The sequence below is a fragment of the Microplitis mediator genome, chromosome 4, assembly GCF_029852145.1.
Source record: "Microplitis mediator isolate UGA2020A chromosome 4, iyMicMedi2.1, whole genome shotgun sequence".
NCBI classification, from domain to species: Eukaryota; Metazoa; Arthropoda; class Insecta; order Hymenoptera; family Braconidae; genus Microplitis; species Microplitis mediator.
Window position 1 is genome coordinate 13,783,283 of NC_079972.1, and position 19,575 is coordinate 13,802,857.

General features: G+C 35.3%; 1 protein-coding gene across 2 annotated transcripts in view; it reads right to left on the reverse strand.

Moving 5' to 3' along the window:
* Window positions 1-19,575, reverse strand: part of LOC130666996 (circadian locomoter output cycles protein kaput-like) — an 82,188-nt gene that overhangs the window by 11,818 nt on the left and 50,795 nt on the right. For both annotated transcript variants that reach the window (XM_057468349.1, XM_057468348.1), the window contains exons 3-4: window positions 10,702-10,820; window positions 4,414-4,503 (exon numbers count right to left, since the gene is read on the reverse strand). In XM_057468349.1, coding sequence (XP_057324332.1) covers window positions 4,414-4,503; window positions 10,702-10,820 — 209 coding nt within the window. The remainder of the gene's footprint in view (window positions 1-4,413; window positions 4,504-10,701; window positions 10,821-19,575) is intronic.

The following is a 19,575-nucleotide window of genomic DNA, read 5'->3' on the forward strand; positions in this document are numbered from 1 at the left end:
TTGCTGGTTTATTTTCTCTCCTCTACTCGTTTTGTTGAGTTTTCGATGTTACACACTATAACAGCAGCACACAGCCAGAAGCATCCGCTGTACTGGTGTAGGGCCAGTGGGTAGTGAGCCGGGGTATCAGAGTGGTCCGAGTGGTCCCATGAATTCATGACGGTTCGGTCACTCGCCTTGAGGATGTGGGAGCTCCCGCTGTGCGGGTTCTGATGTAGTCCTGCATTATTTGTTTGCTCTAATTTTAATTAAACTCAATACACGAGTTCCAGTGGTAATCGACCCGAAGAATGCGCCGATCTTTCATCACAGCCCGCGGTTTTTCAAAAATTCAAATAATTTTTTATTATGACTCGCTGGAAATTTGCATGTCTGCAACAATGTAGCGAGTTTGCGATGACGGACGTGTGTATTTTTAAAAAAATAACAGCGTAGAGTGAAATTTGAATGATCGCTCTCATTAGACCCGGGTAATCGCAAATTATATTTTAATTACCGGGCAGCGATTGAGGAGGCTGATGTGTGGCTAATACCGAGTGCCCGAGGGCCGGCTTGACGAGCATATAATTGCGTGGTCACGTGCCCCCTGACTTGAAACATTTAAGCTTATCCACAGGTCCTGCACTCCGGCATTCAATCCAGCCAACAAAAATTAACCGCTGATTTTATTTCCTTTCTCGGGTCTTTCATCATAACAATAACTCGCGTATTTAAATAATTGTCGAGTTTATCGTGATTAGAAAACCTTCATCAATCATGCTTTCGCTGAAATACTTGATATATTACATAAAACATATATTTTTATGTTTATTTAATACTCGAGATGAATGATCAATGGCCGCATGTAAGTTTATATCAATAATATTTCGTGTACACGACAAACTTATCAACTCGCGTCTTAAATCCGTTCTGACTTGGAAAGTAAGAGGGGGAGGGGGGAGTCATTTATAGGCAGGTTTTAAAATCATATATAAATATATACAAGGGCATATGTGTGCTTTACCCCATTGCCGGTTTAAATAATCTGAAAACATGGAGTCTGACGGCGGGACGAAGCGGCCGAGCCGTGGATGGCTTTACGATCAGCTCTCGTCGTTAATTAAGAGCTTGTAATTATTTAGTGGAGACGCTTGCTTGCACCCCCGCCGGCATGACCACAGTATTATTTTTTTTTCATCCTTATTTTTTTGACTCTCCTTCTTCTCGACTGTACCCCATACCCGATACTTAATCTTTTATTCCTTAATATTTTTTATCTCACTCTAATGATTTACGCGGTGCTCCATTTCCACCGCGCGGGTTAATTTATATTTTATAATTTTAATTTATATAAATATAAACATAAATTATTTAAATGACAATGGACATTAAATGATGTATGCTTTTAAAAATTAACAATACTAACAAAATATGGTGATGGGGAAATAATATTACAAGAATTACGGGCTCTTGATTACTGGGAGATTCAAGAGAGAGTGTCCGTGTGCGGTTTTTTTTGCTGTGTGTGTGTGTGTAGATTCAAGCAGAATAATTCGATAATTTATCCCGGAGTCGATCGATCCCGCGTGTATCATCGTCACGCGATGAAAGACCGAGGTAATAAAACTGGAAAAACAACGTTAAGACGATAAGTCACTGTCATGAGTACGCAAGTCCTTGCCGAGGATGCGCGTATGCTGAAATGTTTTTGAAAAATAAAAAAATTCGTTTTTTTGACAAAAAAAAAATTTGGTAAAATTTAAACGTGAGTAAATAATAAATAAAAATAATAAAGCTGGTAATGCTTCATCAATGGGTTAAATAAATTTGCTGAGGGTTCTGTGAAATGAAAACACGTATCGGTATGGGATCAAAGGACCAGTACAAATTGAAACAAATCAGCCACGTGATAATAATTAATCCTACGGGCTCATTAATATAGAGCAGCGCCGCGGTTATATATTTATTTATATTTATAATATATAGATATATTGTGGGGGATATATATTGTATGAGAGCTTGCACTGCAGTGTATATACAAGAGCATGAGGTTGAGCTCTCAATTACGCCAATGAGTTATGACTACGGTTTTAAACCCAAGAGAGATGAAAAATAAAGTTATCGAGGTATGAGAATGAGAAAATACTTGAGAGTATTTCTGGAGTCAAGGGTTCGGTTGTCTTTATTATCCCATATTAATATACACTAACGCTGATAAAAATAATTTTAAAAACATCTAGCCGATAAAAAAAATGTGTCCGTAAATGAAATTTAATATAATAAATTAAAAAATGGATTCTTGTTAATTTTTTTTTAACGTTGTCGTAAAAAGTACTTATCAGAGTTTTATCTCCACGTATTATCGTCTGGCCTATTTTTGAACTCGAAAAATGCTAATGTGGAAATAGAGGGCATAATAAAATAATAGGGTGGTAATGTAAATTAGTAGGGGTGGGTTTTTAATATCAAGAAAAAAATAATAATTCAAAATTTAATCGTAATATTTCTTTTTTTTCCTTTCGAAGTATAGTGATACGTTTATACGTCAGTATTATTATTATTATTATTATAAGGTTTTTTTCTGTTGAGGTGGATATTTATTGAGGTAGATATGAGAAGTTGAAATGACGTTGACGGTATAAAATGACACCCGCGGGGTGAATTATACGATGAATGGATTTAACTGGGTCTTTTGCTGTCATTATCCTTAGTATCTATTTAAATTAAAATCAACTATGACCAAGCTTCTGTGTATTACATTACACAAATTATTTCTGCCTCATAGGCATCTGCAAAAAAATTACCATCACTTCAAGTACTCGAGAATTTGCCAAAGGAATATAAAAAATATCATACTGAAGTTAGCCGACGTCTTATAATTTTTTGATTTTTTCAAAAAGATAAAAAAATTTGGAAAATCTAAAAGTGCACACCTCGAACGCTCATGTAATATTATGGATATGTAATCATTGTACTTTTATTAATTTTTTATCTGAATGCTTTTTTTAAATAAGTTGAAAAAAATGTATCTGTTTAATCGACACGAAATATTTTTTAACGGTACGTTACCGGCGATTTGTTTACTAAAAAAATAATAGTTAACTTATTTAAAAAAAAAAAAAAAAACAAAAAAAAAGAAATAGCGCTTGCGAAGCGTGGAATTCAAATGAACTGAAAACTCTATATATCTATTTGTGGAGAAAAAATGGCGAATTTGTTATTAGTTAAAACCATCAGTTTTGAGTTTTTATTTAATTATTAATGAACGTGACGGTTTAAAATAGTGATATTCGAAAGGGTACCTAAGAATTAAAATCCGAAGCTAATAAAAAAAAATCAAAGTTATTCATCAACTCTTTCAAGAGATATCGTGCTCACATACGTACAGACCAACTGACGTCCAAGTAAAATTTTTTTCAATTATCTTTTTTTTAATAACAGTCTAAATAAAAAAACTTATAACTATGTCACAATTATTCAATGGAGTTTCTTTTTGCTATTGGTACTTTTTTTTTTTTTAATTAAGTGCTATGTAAAATAGTGATGATGATTGAAGTTGACCGAAACTCAATTTTAAAATTTGGTGACAGTAGAGCACTACCTCTTCGAGGTGTGCAATTATAAAAAAAAAAAAATATTTAGAAAAATTGCACCTATAGTTTTTTAAATTTTCTACATGCGCATATTTTTTTTTGTAATTGATTCGTTTAAAATAAATATTATTTATTAATATATTATTATCGTTATTTGGTGTAGGTGAATTTACGAAAGCCACTGACTCCATATCACTCTTTGATTAAACTCGGAAAATGCTCCGAGCACGAGAAAGACTCGCTCGCAGTAATATCGTTTGAGGAACATCCTGGCACAGGTTGACGCGCGTGTAAACGCGACACGTGCAGTAAACTTGACAAACATGCCGTGACTTGACGTTGTTGGGTGTGAACAAAGACCAAGTGTAAAAAATTTTAGCATAGACAAGAGAACAAATATACTATTAAATATATATAGCAGATAGAGAGGAAGACAGTGAACTGGTTCAGGTTTTTGCCGCAAAAGGTTATTTGGAGAAATGGAACTGAAGCAAAGACGGGCGAGTTTCTCTCCAGGGGAAGAGAGACAAAGGGTAGGAAAAAGTGTGTGGGAATATAACAGCACATAGGATGTCAACAGCAGGTTTACCTAGAATCCAATTGGACACACCCTCGGTCGTCGCCGACAAGTCGAACAATCGTTTCCAGAGCCGATATATGCCTTCCTATACCCAACAACACTTGCGTCACGCGAGTTAAATCCGAGAACGCTTTTCACTACTTTATACTCTGATGTCTCCTCATTTACCAGCCATCATATCATATCCACACATGCATATCAGCATAACTTATCTACCCATATATTTATGAATTTATACGGTGCAATGTAAAGTTTACTCACTTGATGGAATCCGAGGTAATTTTCTATGCTGTGCGTTGCAAAAAACACTTCCCCGTCACAAGTTAATATCAACAAGAAACCATTGAGTGCCTGAAACAAAAAATATCATTTATTTAAAAATCTAAACCCGCGGATTCATTTTTTCCAAGACGGGATTGATTGCTCTGAGCATTATCCTCATTTGCAGATGAGTTTATCTCATACTTTGCGGCAGGAAGTAAAAAGAGGTATAATACAGACTAGCAAGAAGCTAAAAAATATAAGTAAAGAATAGGCCTATATAAATAAAAAGATACTTGTAAAACCTGTAGGAAATTCGCTGGGGTCACGGCATATGGATGCCCGTTGATATCGATCTTTATCTTTATCTAGTGTATCGAGAGCCGGGAAGAAAAATGTTCATGATACACGAAGGACTGTCATGCAAAAATACAATGTCGTTGACACGTTATAAAGCTGAATCGTTTGATAAATGATTTATCATAGTGGATATATGTCTGTCTGTTTTATCAATTTCCCATTTAAAGTGAGTACTCGTAAGTGAATTTGCGAATTCGTTATCAGAAAATTGTGTTTCCTATCGGATTGTTTGTTTATTCGTTTACAAACATGTCGACGCATCGGATTGGAGTCATCGGCACTATCATCATCGAGCAACAGTCATGCAATTTTATAGTCATGAAAACTATTTTCATGAAAGTTTTCTCATTTATCGGTTTTGCTGATAGTCTGGTTGCCATGTGTGATGCTAACGCACACACATCATCACTGCTGTTTATCATATGGGCATGAGTAACAATTGTTAACACACATGTACGGCTCACATGGCTAGTCTTAGTCTGTTATCTCTCTTGCACGACGGGATTACTCTATCGAATTGGGTAAACTTGGGCTGAGCTTTTAAATATCCGGTCTAGTCTAGTTTTAACAACCTTCGAACTCTATTGGTTTTAGTTTATTGCCAAGTTTATACTAAAATCGCTTATCCGCTGCTACACTGCCCCCAAATATATATTGTTTCTTTTATTATAACCCTCAGTGGATTTCGTACCTGGTACTATTAGATACCAAAATTAAAAAAAATAAACATTTACCACAAGCATTTATTTATCTTTTTAACTATTTTATTTTATTTGTTTTTTTACTGCCCTATTAAATACTTTTTTTGCCAAATGTCATTCTGAAATACCGATTACGTTTCGATAACTCATTTCCGAATGATTGTTTAAATTCTCAAGGAGCAGATATGCAAATTCTGCGGCCGGAAATGAGGGATCTCAAATATATTTAATTAATAAAACTCGTATAATTTAATACGAGCGAAATTTATTAGGGATGGGATTATTAAATGGTCACGCAAAATGGAATCGTAGATGCGCGGGAAATCGCATGCGCGAGGATGCTGGGCTTTCATTGGCTCCCACGGTTAGGGGGGAGTTTAAGCTCGGGGTTGCGTCAGATCAACCGAGGGGTGGAATCCCCTATCACGATATTCTCTCCCTTCGCTGGGCGATTTTAATCTGATTTGTCGAAGGATCGTGAGCTTTTTTTATCCACCCTCTAGTATGGCCGTTTGAAATTTTTCTTCCGTAGCTTAATTTCCTCAGTGAAACGTTTAATTAAAAATGATGATTGGAGGTAAATAAGTAAGACACTTGGCAGTCAATTCGTTAATTTACTTAAGCTTACAACTGCATTGCATGTTGTCAAGACTCAGGAGGACTTATCGCACCCGACGATTGTCGAGGCGATCGTGCGACCGATGATGATGGCACGCGACCATTCCTTCGAGGTAGATTGAGGAGCCAGCCAAGAGAACAAGCAGTCGAGGCTTCATCATCATCATCATTATTATTATTATTATTGTTATTGTATAACAGGTAGAAGACGTAGGATGTGTATCGTAGGACGTTGCACAAACATCAGAATTGGACACATTGTTGAATGCATTTGTACGGCTGTTATGAAGGTGCGTGCAGGCAGCTTCTATTCACCTGCCGTTCGACTGATGCAGCGGTGACTTGGTGCGTGCTGGTATCGATAAGAACCTCAAAACGTCATGATGTTACAGTCGTAATGTGCCATGACTGGGATCACCTGATCATCAACGGCAAGATTATCGTAAGCCGCTAGACCATTATCGTGGAGGTTGATGGACTGTGCACTTACTGATTAAGAGTATGAAAGCTTTTATCCAGATATAATACTTTTTAATAAAAATTTAGTCTAAGTAGCTATGATTAAAAGTGATGCTTGCAGATGGTTATAGAGTTATATAGCAGTGTAATATGGTATTTTTAAAATAAATAAATATAGTAAGCAAGCGGACCATAAGTATATGAGTAGGGCCTGCTCTCGTGTACTAAAGTCTCACTTGTTGCTGATGGTTGCATGTCTGGCCCCCGGTGGTCGTGCATTTTGCTTCTTTGAGCACACTATCGCACGTGCAATGCCGACCAATTTCGTGTGTGCTCGCTGACGAACTTTTCGTCTTCAGCAAATCTCAGATTACTGTTCCTTTAATTCAAATTTATCAACTTTACTTCCCAGGTTGCCGCTACTTTTTACAAACTAATGAATTCGTGAGATCGATTTTGTCATTTGGAAGCCGAGTTTTTTTTAACTATGAGCTATCGCACAAGACATTTGCATTGCAGTGACGATCACTGGGGAAATCAGGTCGAGGCGGGAAGCGGAATTCCGTTCCGAGGTAGAGTACTAGACAGTAGTGAGTCAGTGCCAGAGGGGTTGTAAGTGGTGTCTATGATAGTGTGTTGCTGTTGCTGTCGCTGTTGGTGAGTAGTGCGCACCAGGCACACCAACACCACCAGCTGCTGAGGAATGGGGCTGGGATGATATGAGTCGAATAGATGTGGATGTGGATGTGAAGGTAGACAAGTACGAGCTAGCTGAGTATACATAATGGAGGTTAGCTTGGACTCGCCTTGGTCTGGCACCACTAGTCCTTCCCGTATTGATCGGCCAGCTCCTTTTCCTCCCTCTGATCCACCAGCTCATGTGCACTCACTTACACACCCTCATAACTCGCCCGTCTTTTACCTTCCATTACATTCTACTCCATTCCATTCTATTCCATTATTTTTTGCTCATCCAAATAACCACCGAGTCGCCGTACTGTAAGAACAAACCCCTACTTTCCTGCACTACCTTTCTTTTCCTGTCTTTTCAAACAATTCTACTTAAATTGATACCCCGCCTTGCCTCGTGCCTCTGAGCTCAAGAAAATATTTTTATTGATTCTCGGGATTGAATTAGTAATTCCGAGTTTTAATAAAATCGTATTCATCAGAGGGATTTTTACAGCTGGCGATGAAATAGTTCGATACGATTGCGAAACAACGCTCGCAATTTGTAAGAAAAATGCATATGAGGTAGGCGATTCATCAAGGTGCATATGCGAAGCGGCGCTGGCGGTAACGACTCTAAGCCAAAAGAACCCAGCGATGTACCTTGCCTATTGATTTATGGAAATCAAGGCTCGGTCGGAGTTCTCTCCCTCTCCAGCCGCTAAAAACTCTTCTCTCTCTTGCACTACACGGCCTACTCCTCTTCGATTCTCGTATAAATAATTCCCGTTCTCCGAACTCACCTTCGTGGCTTTTTCCAAGAGCCCTTTCTTCAGCATTATCCACCAGCTCTCACTTTCCCCGGGCTCAGAAACCTACTCCTACGTATGCGCCATATATATCTATACCAGTTCCTCTTTTTTTTATTCTTCCCCATCAGGTTCCGCCGCTGCTCCTCATAAACTTTACGAACCCGATAGTAAATCCACTTTATGACAACTCGGCCACCACTACAGCTGAATTCCTCTTCGGTTTTATACCCGTCATGATCATTATCATATTACTTTAATAAAAAAGTCCCATCGCAAATTAATAAAACAAAAAATCTTCTCCTTTTTTTTTCTTTCTTTCCTTCTTCTCCAGTTTAATAATCAGCGGATTAAAGTATTTTAGCGTAAAACCAGGCAACACACGTGTCGAGCTCGTTGTCAAGTCTGTCATTCATGAGGTCGTCAGAGCAGGCGCCGCTCAGCAATTGGCTCCAGGCACGGAGGCAACACAGAATCGTAATTAACGAGCTGACAATTAATAACCGACAGTTATAGATGCCGGGACGTTTCCCGTCCAGACTTTGTGTTTATGCTCTTCGTCCTTCTTCCCCTTGTGTCCATATCTCACAACTACTATATATATATTAATGTTTAAGCAATACCAGCAACTTAAACAACGTACCTCCACACTACCTAAAATGCAACAACGAGTGGTAATAGCATTGCATGATACACGACCATTAATCCGCGTACCCTTCTTTACTTCGGAGGAATAGACACCTCGTATGGTTGAGTTTCATAGCCGGTTCATCAGCCGGATATATCGTTACTCCTTTATATATACTTCTTACTCTTAACTCTCTGCTGAGTATGTACATGTCTTGTGCTTATGCCATTACTGTTGTTACTGGTACTGCTGATGTGATACTTGTTGTTTTGCTCCACCTATATATATGTATATATATATAGTACGGCCTGGATCAACGCGCCTTTAGATCTTCTCTTCGTGACTCGGGTTAAAAACTATAATGCACTGTCTTAGTACTTAAGTGAAGACAGTTTACAATACGTCTTTGTTACCTCAATGAAACTTCAATAGATATATGTATAGATATAGATATGTATGTGTATAAATGATGTGTTGATAGTTGCGGGGATGTTTCTCATTTATTTTCCCGGACGATTGACCAATCGCGTGATCCACAAAATAGAGTTGTTCTCAGAGATTATTATGGTACTCGGTGGTTTTATTAACAAGAAATACTTATTGCGGCTAATCGATCATTTTTACAGAGTGAAATATATATATGGATATTTCACTTACTTACAAGAGATTTATTAATGTTGAGTTAATTTACTGCGTCAAGTTCATTGATTAGCTCGGTAAATATTCCTCATGCTTTTTTGATTGATGGGCATATTTGCTACTGGACACTAGTTTATATATCTTTGTTATATACATATATTTATATTTTTTGAATTACTACTGTTCAGTTTGGTTTATTTGAATTATTTCTACTCTTTAGCTTTAGAAATAAAATTTCATTACTGTGACAAAATTATAAAACTAAAAAATTTCTCCCCTATTAGGGGGGGTCGATAGTAATTTTTTTCAAGTTTTTCTCTCCAACAAAACGCAAAATTAAGAACGAAGCTCGATTAGTCGCATTACTTTGTAATCGTTTTCATTTTTAAAAAATTGCTGAAGAGAAAAAAAGGGGGCAGAGGCAGCCGATTGGTTCTCGAGTGGCTCGGGCGATCACTCACGGAAAAAACGAATTTCGTTCTGATAACAAAAGATGGGATAACGAAAGATTTTGTTATAATGACAAACATGATTAGCTTACGGTAACAAATGAATTTGTGTCGTAATTAAGAAGTCGATTTGTTATGAGAACACATGATGTTTATTATAATGATATCGTCGTATTTTAAAGTCAGCATTTGCTACCGTAAGTAATCTTAACTTATGATTACAAAAATTTTTGTTAATGCTACAAATTCATTCTGTTACTTTAACAAATCAGTTTTTTTATTGGAACATGAAAGTTTTGTTACAGTTACAAACCATTGCTTGGTCCAACGAAGAATTTGCTAGCATTACAAACACATTGTAATCCCAACGATTGCTTCGTTATCCGTATACGGATATATATATTAAGGCAGAATTTTGTTACCGTAAGTTATCTTATCTTGTGGTCACAAAAAAATTTTTTTCCGTGTCCAAGTTAAGCAGCATTGAGCATGATCGTTACTTGGTTGGGTGACCGCTTAGCGACGTGTTGAGCTCGATCGTAGGTCTGACCGTTAGCCGCGGGATGAGGATCTAGTGATCGGTAAAATGGGAATTTTATCGATCACTAGAGCCTCACCCAAACCGAACTGTACTGGCAATGGTTTTCTCTGTGGTTTCCATTGCCCCTATACTCCCACAGCCAAGGTGAGGGTTAGGGTATCACCGTAATGATACAGTACAGTATAAGCACAAGTCGGGCCACAGCCGCACAATGAAAAGCCGGAAAAAGGAAAGCAGTTGCGACATAAAGGCAAAAAGTGTAAAAGGCCGTAATTGCGGCTATACACTAGAGAACAATTAAAATTAAAAATTGTTGAAGAGAAAAGGCGGACAAAGTTTCCATTTACTGCGCAAGTGCAACAAGGATAGTAGTAAAAGTCCAGACCCCTATTAATGATAAAAAAAATATAAAAACCTGTAGAAACATTTCTCCGTCCAGATGATGATGATCGTAAGCTGCCAATGCTGCCATTTCTCTGGCCCGATAGTGGGAATCTCGATGTGAGTTTTCTTCTTTGTCTTTGTGCATCACAACTGAAACAGAAATAACGAAACACATGTTAACAATGGAATTAATGGGGTTCAATTTTATTTCATTTGAATATATATTGAGTACGGAGTAATGAGTACGTACAAAACAAACATCGCCACCTCTAGTATGTAATAAAATAAAAGTAAATAAAATAAGTACTCGTAAGAAATATTCATTGTGAAGAAAACAAGGTGGGTAGAGTCAGTCGCGGTTGACGCGAATGAGTTTAATACACCACCAGTTTATTATTTAGTGGCACGCGGTGGTCCCGTATGGTCTAATTATGGCGCGTATCAACCAGTAGGGAGGGCAGGTGTATCTTAGCGGTCTGTCCAGATCCTCGTTTTAATATTTTTATATGTATAATAATCCATATACATATATATAATTGTATATATCTGTACACTTTTAAAAGAGGGCCCTCACAGAGGAAGTGTCGCTCATGCGGCGTCCTGGGCGTGGATCGGGTATTCATGCGGAATTTTCCACCATAATCATTTACTGACCATACACAAATCAACAAATTATTTTAATTAATTAACATTTTTTTCTTTATTGAAATAATGTCTGGCCATTATAAATTTAAAAAGTGTCATCCGGCCATACCCGAAATGGAAAAGTATATTTTTTATTTTCAAATTATTTCTACTTTTTTCCAATATTCGAGATCATGAATTTGTTATAAAATACAAGTTATGGAGTGCAAATTGAAGCTGATTTCACGAACTTCAAGATGCAGTTTCCGGAAGTAAGTTATCGCTTCCAGTTCAAAAGTTATTTAAGAGCAAAGCAAAAACTACTACTTTTACGAAATTCAAAAAAATTTCAAACACCCACATCTTCTAAACTATTCGAGCAATTTTGCTCATCTTTGAACTCGATCAAGGTTATTTCTCAAAAAACATGTATACCGAGTTTCATTAAGATCCGATAAAAATTTCAGCCAGCATCCATCTGACAGCTTACACGGAGAAATTTTTCTCGTTTGAAATGTTATGGTGTCATAGTAAAGCCGGACCATGTTAGCCACCTGACGGAAATTGAAGCAAACACTTGCAAAAATTACGATTACCATAGTAAAATTAAAAGGACCATACCACAAATTACTGTAACCATTGTAAATTTTACTGTGGCCATAGAAATTTTTCCATGTGTTTGTTTTAATTTCCGTCAGGTGGCCAACATGGTCCGGTGTTACAATGACACCATAGTATTTCAAACAAGAATAATTTCTCCATATATATGCATGCGTACATACACATACATATAAATTTTTGTACCGATGGCATCTTTCGGCAAAATAAAACATAGGGTAGAAGTACCATTTGCGGCCACTGCTCCATTTTTGGACATTTAATACTTTGTATTAATTAATGAAAAAGTCTAAAATGAAATTTCCATTTTAGTAGTGGGGAAAAAGTATCATTGGACATATTTTTAAAAATAAATTATGTCATTGTCAGGGTACGGAAGTTTGTGCTCAACAATAAGAATAAAAGAAAAAAATTCACGATAATTTCTCAAAGAAATTTCTAAAAGATATATTCAAATGTCGAGTGTCATTAAAGCTGTCGAAATTGAGGTTGTGAAAAAAAATGTCGATAAGACAATCAGCAAGATAATTAGCAAGACCATCAGCAAGACAATTGTCTTACTCGTTTTCTTACTGGCGGTCTTGCTGCTTGTCTTACTGGTGGTCTTGCTAATTATCTTGCTGATTTTCTTATTGACATATTTTTTTCACAACCTCAATTTCAACATTCTTTTATGGCATTCGATATTTGAATATATCTTTTAATTTAATTCACGTGAATTTGCTTGCGATCGTAATTTTGATATAGAGAAATTTGGGCGAATTCTTTTCTTTTATTCTTATTGTTAAGCACAAACTTCTGTACCCTAGTCATTGTGTATTTTACAAATTATTTTATTTTAATTTTTCAAGTGTCCAAAACTGGCACTAAAGTGACCAAAAACGGTACCCCTACCCTATAACAAGAAAATTTTTTGAAAATTGCGACGAGACCTACAATAGCTATTTTTCTAAAATAAATATACCTCTAATAAACCTCTTATATTTATAGATAACTTGTTTGGAAACAATATTTATACTTAAAGTGTTAAACTGACAGTGCGTTGATGCGTGCAGACATGACGACGACGACGACACTAACAATGAGTACAATCGACGAAAACGACAAGTAATGGATAACTTTTCTTTACATCAGTGACGATGGTTTTGTAATGACTGTTGCACGCGACGATACTGCACGCGTATGCCACGCGACTTTATTCAAGAAAGTAAAACTTAACTTTATATATATAGACTATGATACTACTAATAGTGTTGTGTTTACACTACTGTACACTAAATTACTCCGTACATTAAAATTTACGCTTTACTTTTTCGTTTGAGTTTTGTGTAAGGGAGTCTTCTGTCGACTTGTAAATAAAATAGTAAAAGTTAAGACAAAGTTTTGTCGGATATTAAGTTGGGAGCTAAAAATTTATATGTGCATAAAACAAAGAAATATAAATGATATGTATAAATAATTTTTTTTTTTATACAGGGGTAGAGGGAAAGTTTGTTCGGCGATCAAGTACCGAGGAAAAGTTATTCCAGATACTTGAGGTTTACTTGGAAAAAAAAATTCCGTGCTTTTATTTTATTGCTTTAGTTCGCAGAAGTTATGAGCGGCAATTTTGAATAAATATTTCCTGGACTAGTTATTTATTTATGCGGGCAGTTTTTTTTAGAATGAAAAAAAAGTATAAGGTAAAGAAAAGGGAAAAAAAAATTTAATTAACGTTTATTGAAACGCGCGAGGCGGAGGAGGATGATAAAGAAATAATTAGAGTGTCAGTTTGTGTAAGCCTGATGTTTTGATGATGAAGCTATCAAAAATTATGGCGATGGTATATTTAGACATCATCGAGGTAAATAAGATGACTTTGAGTACGATAACCACTTGATGCTATCATGCGCGCTCCTTTATATTGTGATAATATTATTATTAATAATAATGACGGTAAAAAGGCTGAATGACTTGTGACTTTTAGCCCGATTGAATGCTCAAGTGAATTAACCGGTCAGCGAAACGATTATCTGGCGTTTTATTCGTATGATCGAAGGATGATTTATGTGTTCGCGGTACGCTTCGATAACTATATCATGCGTTGTATGATGGCTGCGTGTGTGAGCGTACGTGCGAGTGAATTTACGGAATAGTTTTTTTTACCCTTTGTGACATCCAATAAGTTTGCTCGGTAGTAAAAGATAACGGTCAGTTTTCCTCGAACTACTGATGCATTTTCTTTTGAAAAAAAATGCTAGTAGTCATTGATCATCAAATATTAGAAAATTGCACAGAAAAAAAAATAAAAAAAATTTTATTACTTCAGTGACGTATAATTTATTGTAATAAATTTGATTAAATTAAAAAAAACCTAATTTCGGTCGCAGAGAAATTTTTTTGATGAATTTCATAAGACAAAATTTTTGGCGCATTGAATTATGGAACATGCGCAGTGGGTTTTAGTTATTTATTGTATGGAGTAATCATATATTTTTTGTGAAAAGTAAATGTTCTTAAATGACAATAATTGTGTAATTAAAAAATTGCGTAGCACGGAGTAATTATAAAAATTTTGAATGACAATAATGACAGTAATTTATTTCCGAAGGAATATAATTTAAAATAGTTTGCCAACACGCACAATTCGATGAATAAAATAAAAGATCTGGATGTAAGATGAAGAATTTATGAAATCGCGTGCACTCATATCCATACTTTTCCAGCTGTAATCCTCAAACGCCGAGTTTAAACCCTGTATCTACTCTAAAATCATGGAAATGTTATAGCACAAAATACAAAATATTATATACATACGCGTATTATGTATACAAATGTGTAAAGGTATATATATATGTATATATCCATGCACATGTGCATTATAAAAAAGGTAAAAAGGGTAAAAAGGATCTCTCCTTGTAATAAGGTCGCATTATGCTCGCTACTGCTGGTACTCCAACATAGTGTGGCTTACAACAAGATTACAGACATTACTGCCCCTACATACTGACTCGGGAGGGCGGTTCTGTTGAGTGCATGACCTCACAAGATTTACCTTCAAATTATACTTATCCATCGATATAAAAATTAAGCTTTATGTTAAGTAACTTTTTATTTTCTATTATTTATGCGTTAAAAATGCGCGGGTTTCTTTTAAATTTCTGTCCCTTTTTTTTGCGCATCTCAACCGCCAATGCGCCTTACGACCAAAATTTTTTTTTCGACTAATTCACTCAACTAAATCATCCTTACACTCTTCTTGAGGCAAGTGTAGGATTGAAAAAGTGACATCTAAAAAAAAGGCGGGATATTTTTAAAAATTTCAAATTTAAAAAATTGTATTGTAGTTTAAAAAATAAAAATGATCGAAGACTAAAATGATAATAATTATAATGAGTGACTGAGGTGCGCATTTGGATTTCCACCATTTTTTAATTTCTGTTCTTTTTTTTTTTTTTTTTTTTCTTAGGGTGATTTGATAAAAATCAGTACAGTGAATGATAGATCGGACATGTATATCTTTCGAAAGAAGGGCTGTCTTGTGTCTTATGTTTTTAACGAAACTGATGCTTTTAAATATACAACCCGAGTGTGTACACATAAGACAAAGGGGTTTAAATATATAAAGTAATCTGTCTGACATACTGATAATGGAGCGTGTGTAGGGCTCCGCCCTATCCCTGTTGCAGTGATAAAAATCTTTGATTACGTAAGGAACCCTCTTCTCTTTTTTTATTCCAAGTTATTTATTTATTATCATTATTTTTTTTTTTCACTCCAAGGACTGAATAATTGTTGAGTTTAATTTTTTTAATTACTGATGTACGCGCAGCATTGTTGTAACGGGTTATTAAATTAAATGACGTATTGACAGAAATATAAATAATAAATAAGTAATTACGAATGTTAATGTGTGGAGTTACTAATGATGTTGATGGATATACCTTAATTTGTATGCGTCTAAGGTATCTTGAGGTGTTGAGATTATTGCTGGAGGAAAAATCGTAGCGGCACGAGTCTGCAGAGAGCATAATATATAATACATGAGAGTGAAGTCAAGTCTTTCGACACACATCTTGACTTTGCGCTTCGTCAATGAGTAAGAGTATGAGTATGAGTATGTAAATAAATTTACATTAAGTATTTACTATTTTATTATTAAGTATTATTCATTCATTCATTTTAAATAATTATATTAATTATGGGAGATTACTTTTGAATAGAGATGGATAAAAAAAATTATTTATTTATGTTATGTTTAATAATATTGTTGATGGTAATTTTCGAGACCAGGTGAACTCGGTTTTTTTAAATAGTTGATTGTAATAACAAAAAGGAGTAAAGTAATAACGAGTGACGACGCGACGCAATAATTTACTTGGCGCCAACTTTTTGCGCAGTACTTTGTAATAAAGTCTTTAGGCTTCAGCTCTTGTCTTTGGAAAAAGTTTTGTTTATTTATGGTGTCGGAAATAAATGAGGGAATGAGAGTAATATAAGGAGAGAAGAATTAAAGGAGTGATGAAAGTCTACGAGGAAAAAAAGGATTTCTTGGCGCAAGAAAAATTTTGCATCGCGAAATGAAAATAATAATTTTCTACCCATACGAAAAAATATATCCGGATATATCCGGGGAAATCTGGAATATGTCGCATATATGCAACATACATATAAATATGTCTCATATATGCAAATTTTCCCGGATATATATTTTTTTCGTATGGGTTAGGAGTAGAAAATATCTCTTAGCGTTAAAAATTTTTAGTCACTCCAAGAAAATTTTCGTTTTCAATTCATGATGCTAAAAATTTCTTAGATCAAGCAAATATTTTTTAGGAGTGAGTAAAAATTTTTTGCGCCAAGAAAACTTTTTTTTCTGTGTATAGATAGAAATATTATGCAGAAAACAAGGATTTCTTGACGCAAAAAATTTTTATTCAACCCAAGAAATTTTTCGCACCATGAATTGAAAACAAAAATTTTCTTATGACTAAAAAAAAATTTCTTGTGATGAGCGAAATTTTTTTTGCGTAAAAAAATAATTTTTTTCTGGGTATAAATGTCAAATTTTGAATAATAGCTTAGGCGTGTCATCAGAAGTATACTTATAGGCATTAAATTTTAAAGATTAATCTACGCTTTCATTAGTATTGAAACTCTCGCCGGCATTCGTGGTGGTCGCGCTCCCATTCCGCGTTTCAATTATCTAATTAATCGTCTGATTACGCATGGCGACGACGTCGAGATTTGAGGATAAGGCCGATCCCAATCATATATTATCCTTTTTATTATTATTATTTTTTTTCATTTAAAACTTTATCTTACCACCGACACTCTAAAGTTTTTCACGATAACTCGTTTGATAGCATAATCAAATTTATTGACTCCATGTATCTGATTCATTATAAATTTATCGACTGGTAATTAAACTTTAATAATTTTTAATATTGACATTTATGCGCGCGAATGTGTTGGCGTATGAATGAGCTAAATTTCCGAGGACACCGCAATATTTTCAACGCCCAATTACTTACATATATATTTGTATATGCCGTCCTTTGCTCAATTAATAAGGTCCATTCCCAAGGAGACGGTCAACACTTTCAGCGATTCAAGGAGCGGGTAATGTACTTTGCTTGTACTCGGACACTCGAAATCATCAAGGCTCCGTTTTTTTTCCATTCATATTTCGCGCGCTACCTTTCAAAAATAATTCCCCCAAGTTTAAGTTTTTTTTACTATGGGAAAAAAGTATCGAAATATTTTTAATTAAACTGAATACAGAACAAATTTTTTTTTATGCTCAACATTAAGGCCCTTTTGTAAGTGTGAGGTCACGAAAGAGTAAAGAAAATTGCATGAGCTTCATCCGCTAATTAAATTCGATAAAATCACAAGCCCGTTCTCCACTCGGAAGATCATATTGCACCGATTGGTGAAGAACTCCATGATTCCACGAGTCTCCAAGGTCTTGTAAATTTTTATAAATGTATATACATTAGAGTATATATGTATATATATATAGGGACATACAAACTAACATGCGGAACACTGATGTACACCAACGTCTAAGGCCTAAGTCGTATGTACGTAAGTGCGAGGTACATTGTACCCGCCCTAGTCCACACATACAACAGATGTAGAAAAAAAAATAATCCAATAAAAAAAAGCTTATAAGCTGAAGCCAAAGCTGGTATTCCGATACAAACGATCGCGGGGTAAGTAGTAAAGTGAGGATGCCTTTCTTACAGACTTAGAGTTTGCGTGACTCTTTGACACGATACCCAGGAATACTCGCAGTTCCTAGTGTACGCACTACCTCTACTTCGCTAATTGCGATTCTCGATCTCGTTTACTATAAGAATATTATATTATACATACATATGTATACATATTTGTATACGTCCATTTACATCCGAGCCGGTATAACACAGGAGAGAAAAAGTCCCCGGAAAAGCCATAAGATTTAGACACTTTTGCTTCTTATTATTAATTACAGTGATAAATATTTATATGACTTTGATATAAAATACGAATATATAATCACGTTACTTTAGTGTAACTAGAATGTATGATTGTAATTTTTATATTTAACCCTCTGGAAATTAACCTGACGTTAAATAAATTTTAAATGTTATTTATTCAGTATTTTTTAATAGTTTTACGGAAAGGCTTTAAAAAGAAGGGAATTATGTTGTTTGTGAAGTTTATTGGCGATCGCAAATGAAGTTGCATCGTTTTTATACAGGTGTTGTATATAGATATATATAAGTATGTGGATTATAATGATTATTATTGCAAGTTTACCCAGCGAGCGTCGAGCGCGATTAATCTCACAGTTAGTTTGTTAGTTACCGGCAGTATCCGAACGATAAATATTCGAACGCGCGTCATTTTTACAGTGCATACGCTAATTGTTATTTACGAGAGGGTATAAACTATATCATGGCTTTATTAAGAATCAAACGGCCGTCTCTCGCTGTGCGCATCTACTATTTTTTTAAAAAACTAAATTTTTTTTTATTGTTACTTTGAAGTACGCAGCCGTGAAAATTATTAGGAAAGTGTATGAAGTATTTGAGACATGGGACAAAAATGTGATTCTAGTTTTATTTTTTTTTTGTAAATAAATAAATTGTGATGTGGAATATCGAGCGATTTTCATGGTGTAGGTGCGCCGACGTCGCGAGACCTGATTTACTGCAAATGACCGTCGATTATTTATATTTGAAGGCCCGTTGCCTATAGAGCTCGAATTTATATCGCTAACTGTAGTGAAAAAGAATAAAATGAATAAAAAAAAATAACATAAGATGAATAAAGTAAGCGAGGTGGTAAACCAGGGGTTCGTTTTCTATTTAATTCGAACAAACGTTCCGGATATTTATGACGCGGGTCTTATTATTTTTTTCTGCCTGATGGTCATTTCGACGGGTGATTTTTGGATCCTTTGGACAATGATATAGGAAAGTATTAAACCAAAGGAGCAGGATCGCGTGATAAGTGAAAGTACAACCGAACAATCCTACCGGGATGGAGGCGGTAAATATATTTTTTTATTTTGTAGGAAACCTAGAATTTGAAGCTCGGAAAATTAACGCTCTTGACATTGTGGATGCTAGTGACGGAATGATGGCCATCACTGGGTATTTTTGATAAATTGCCACTTGGAGCGATAATCTAC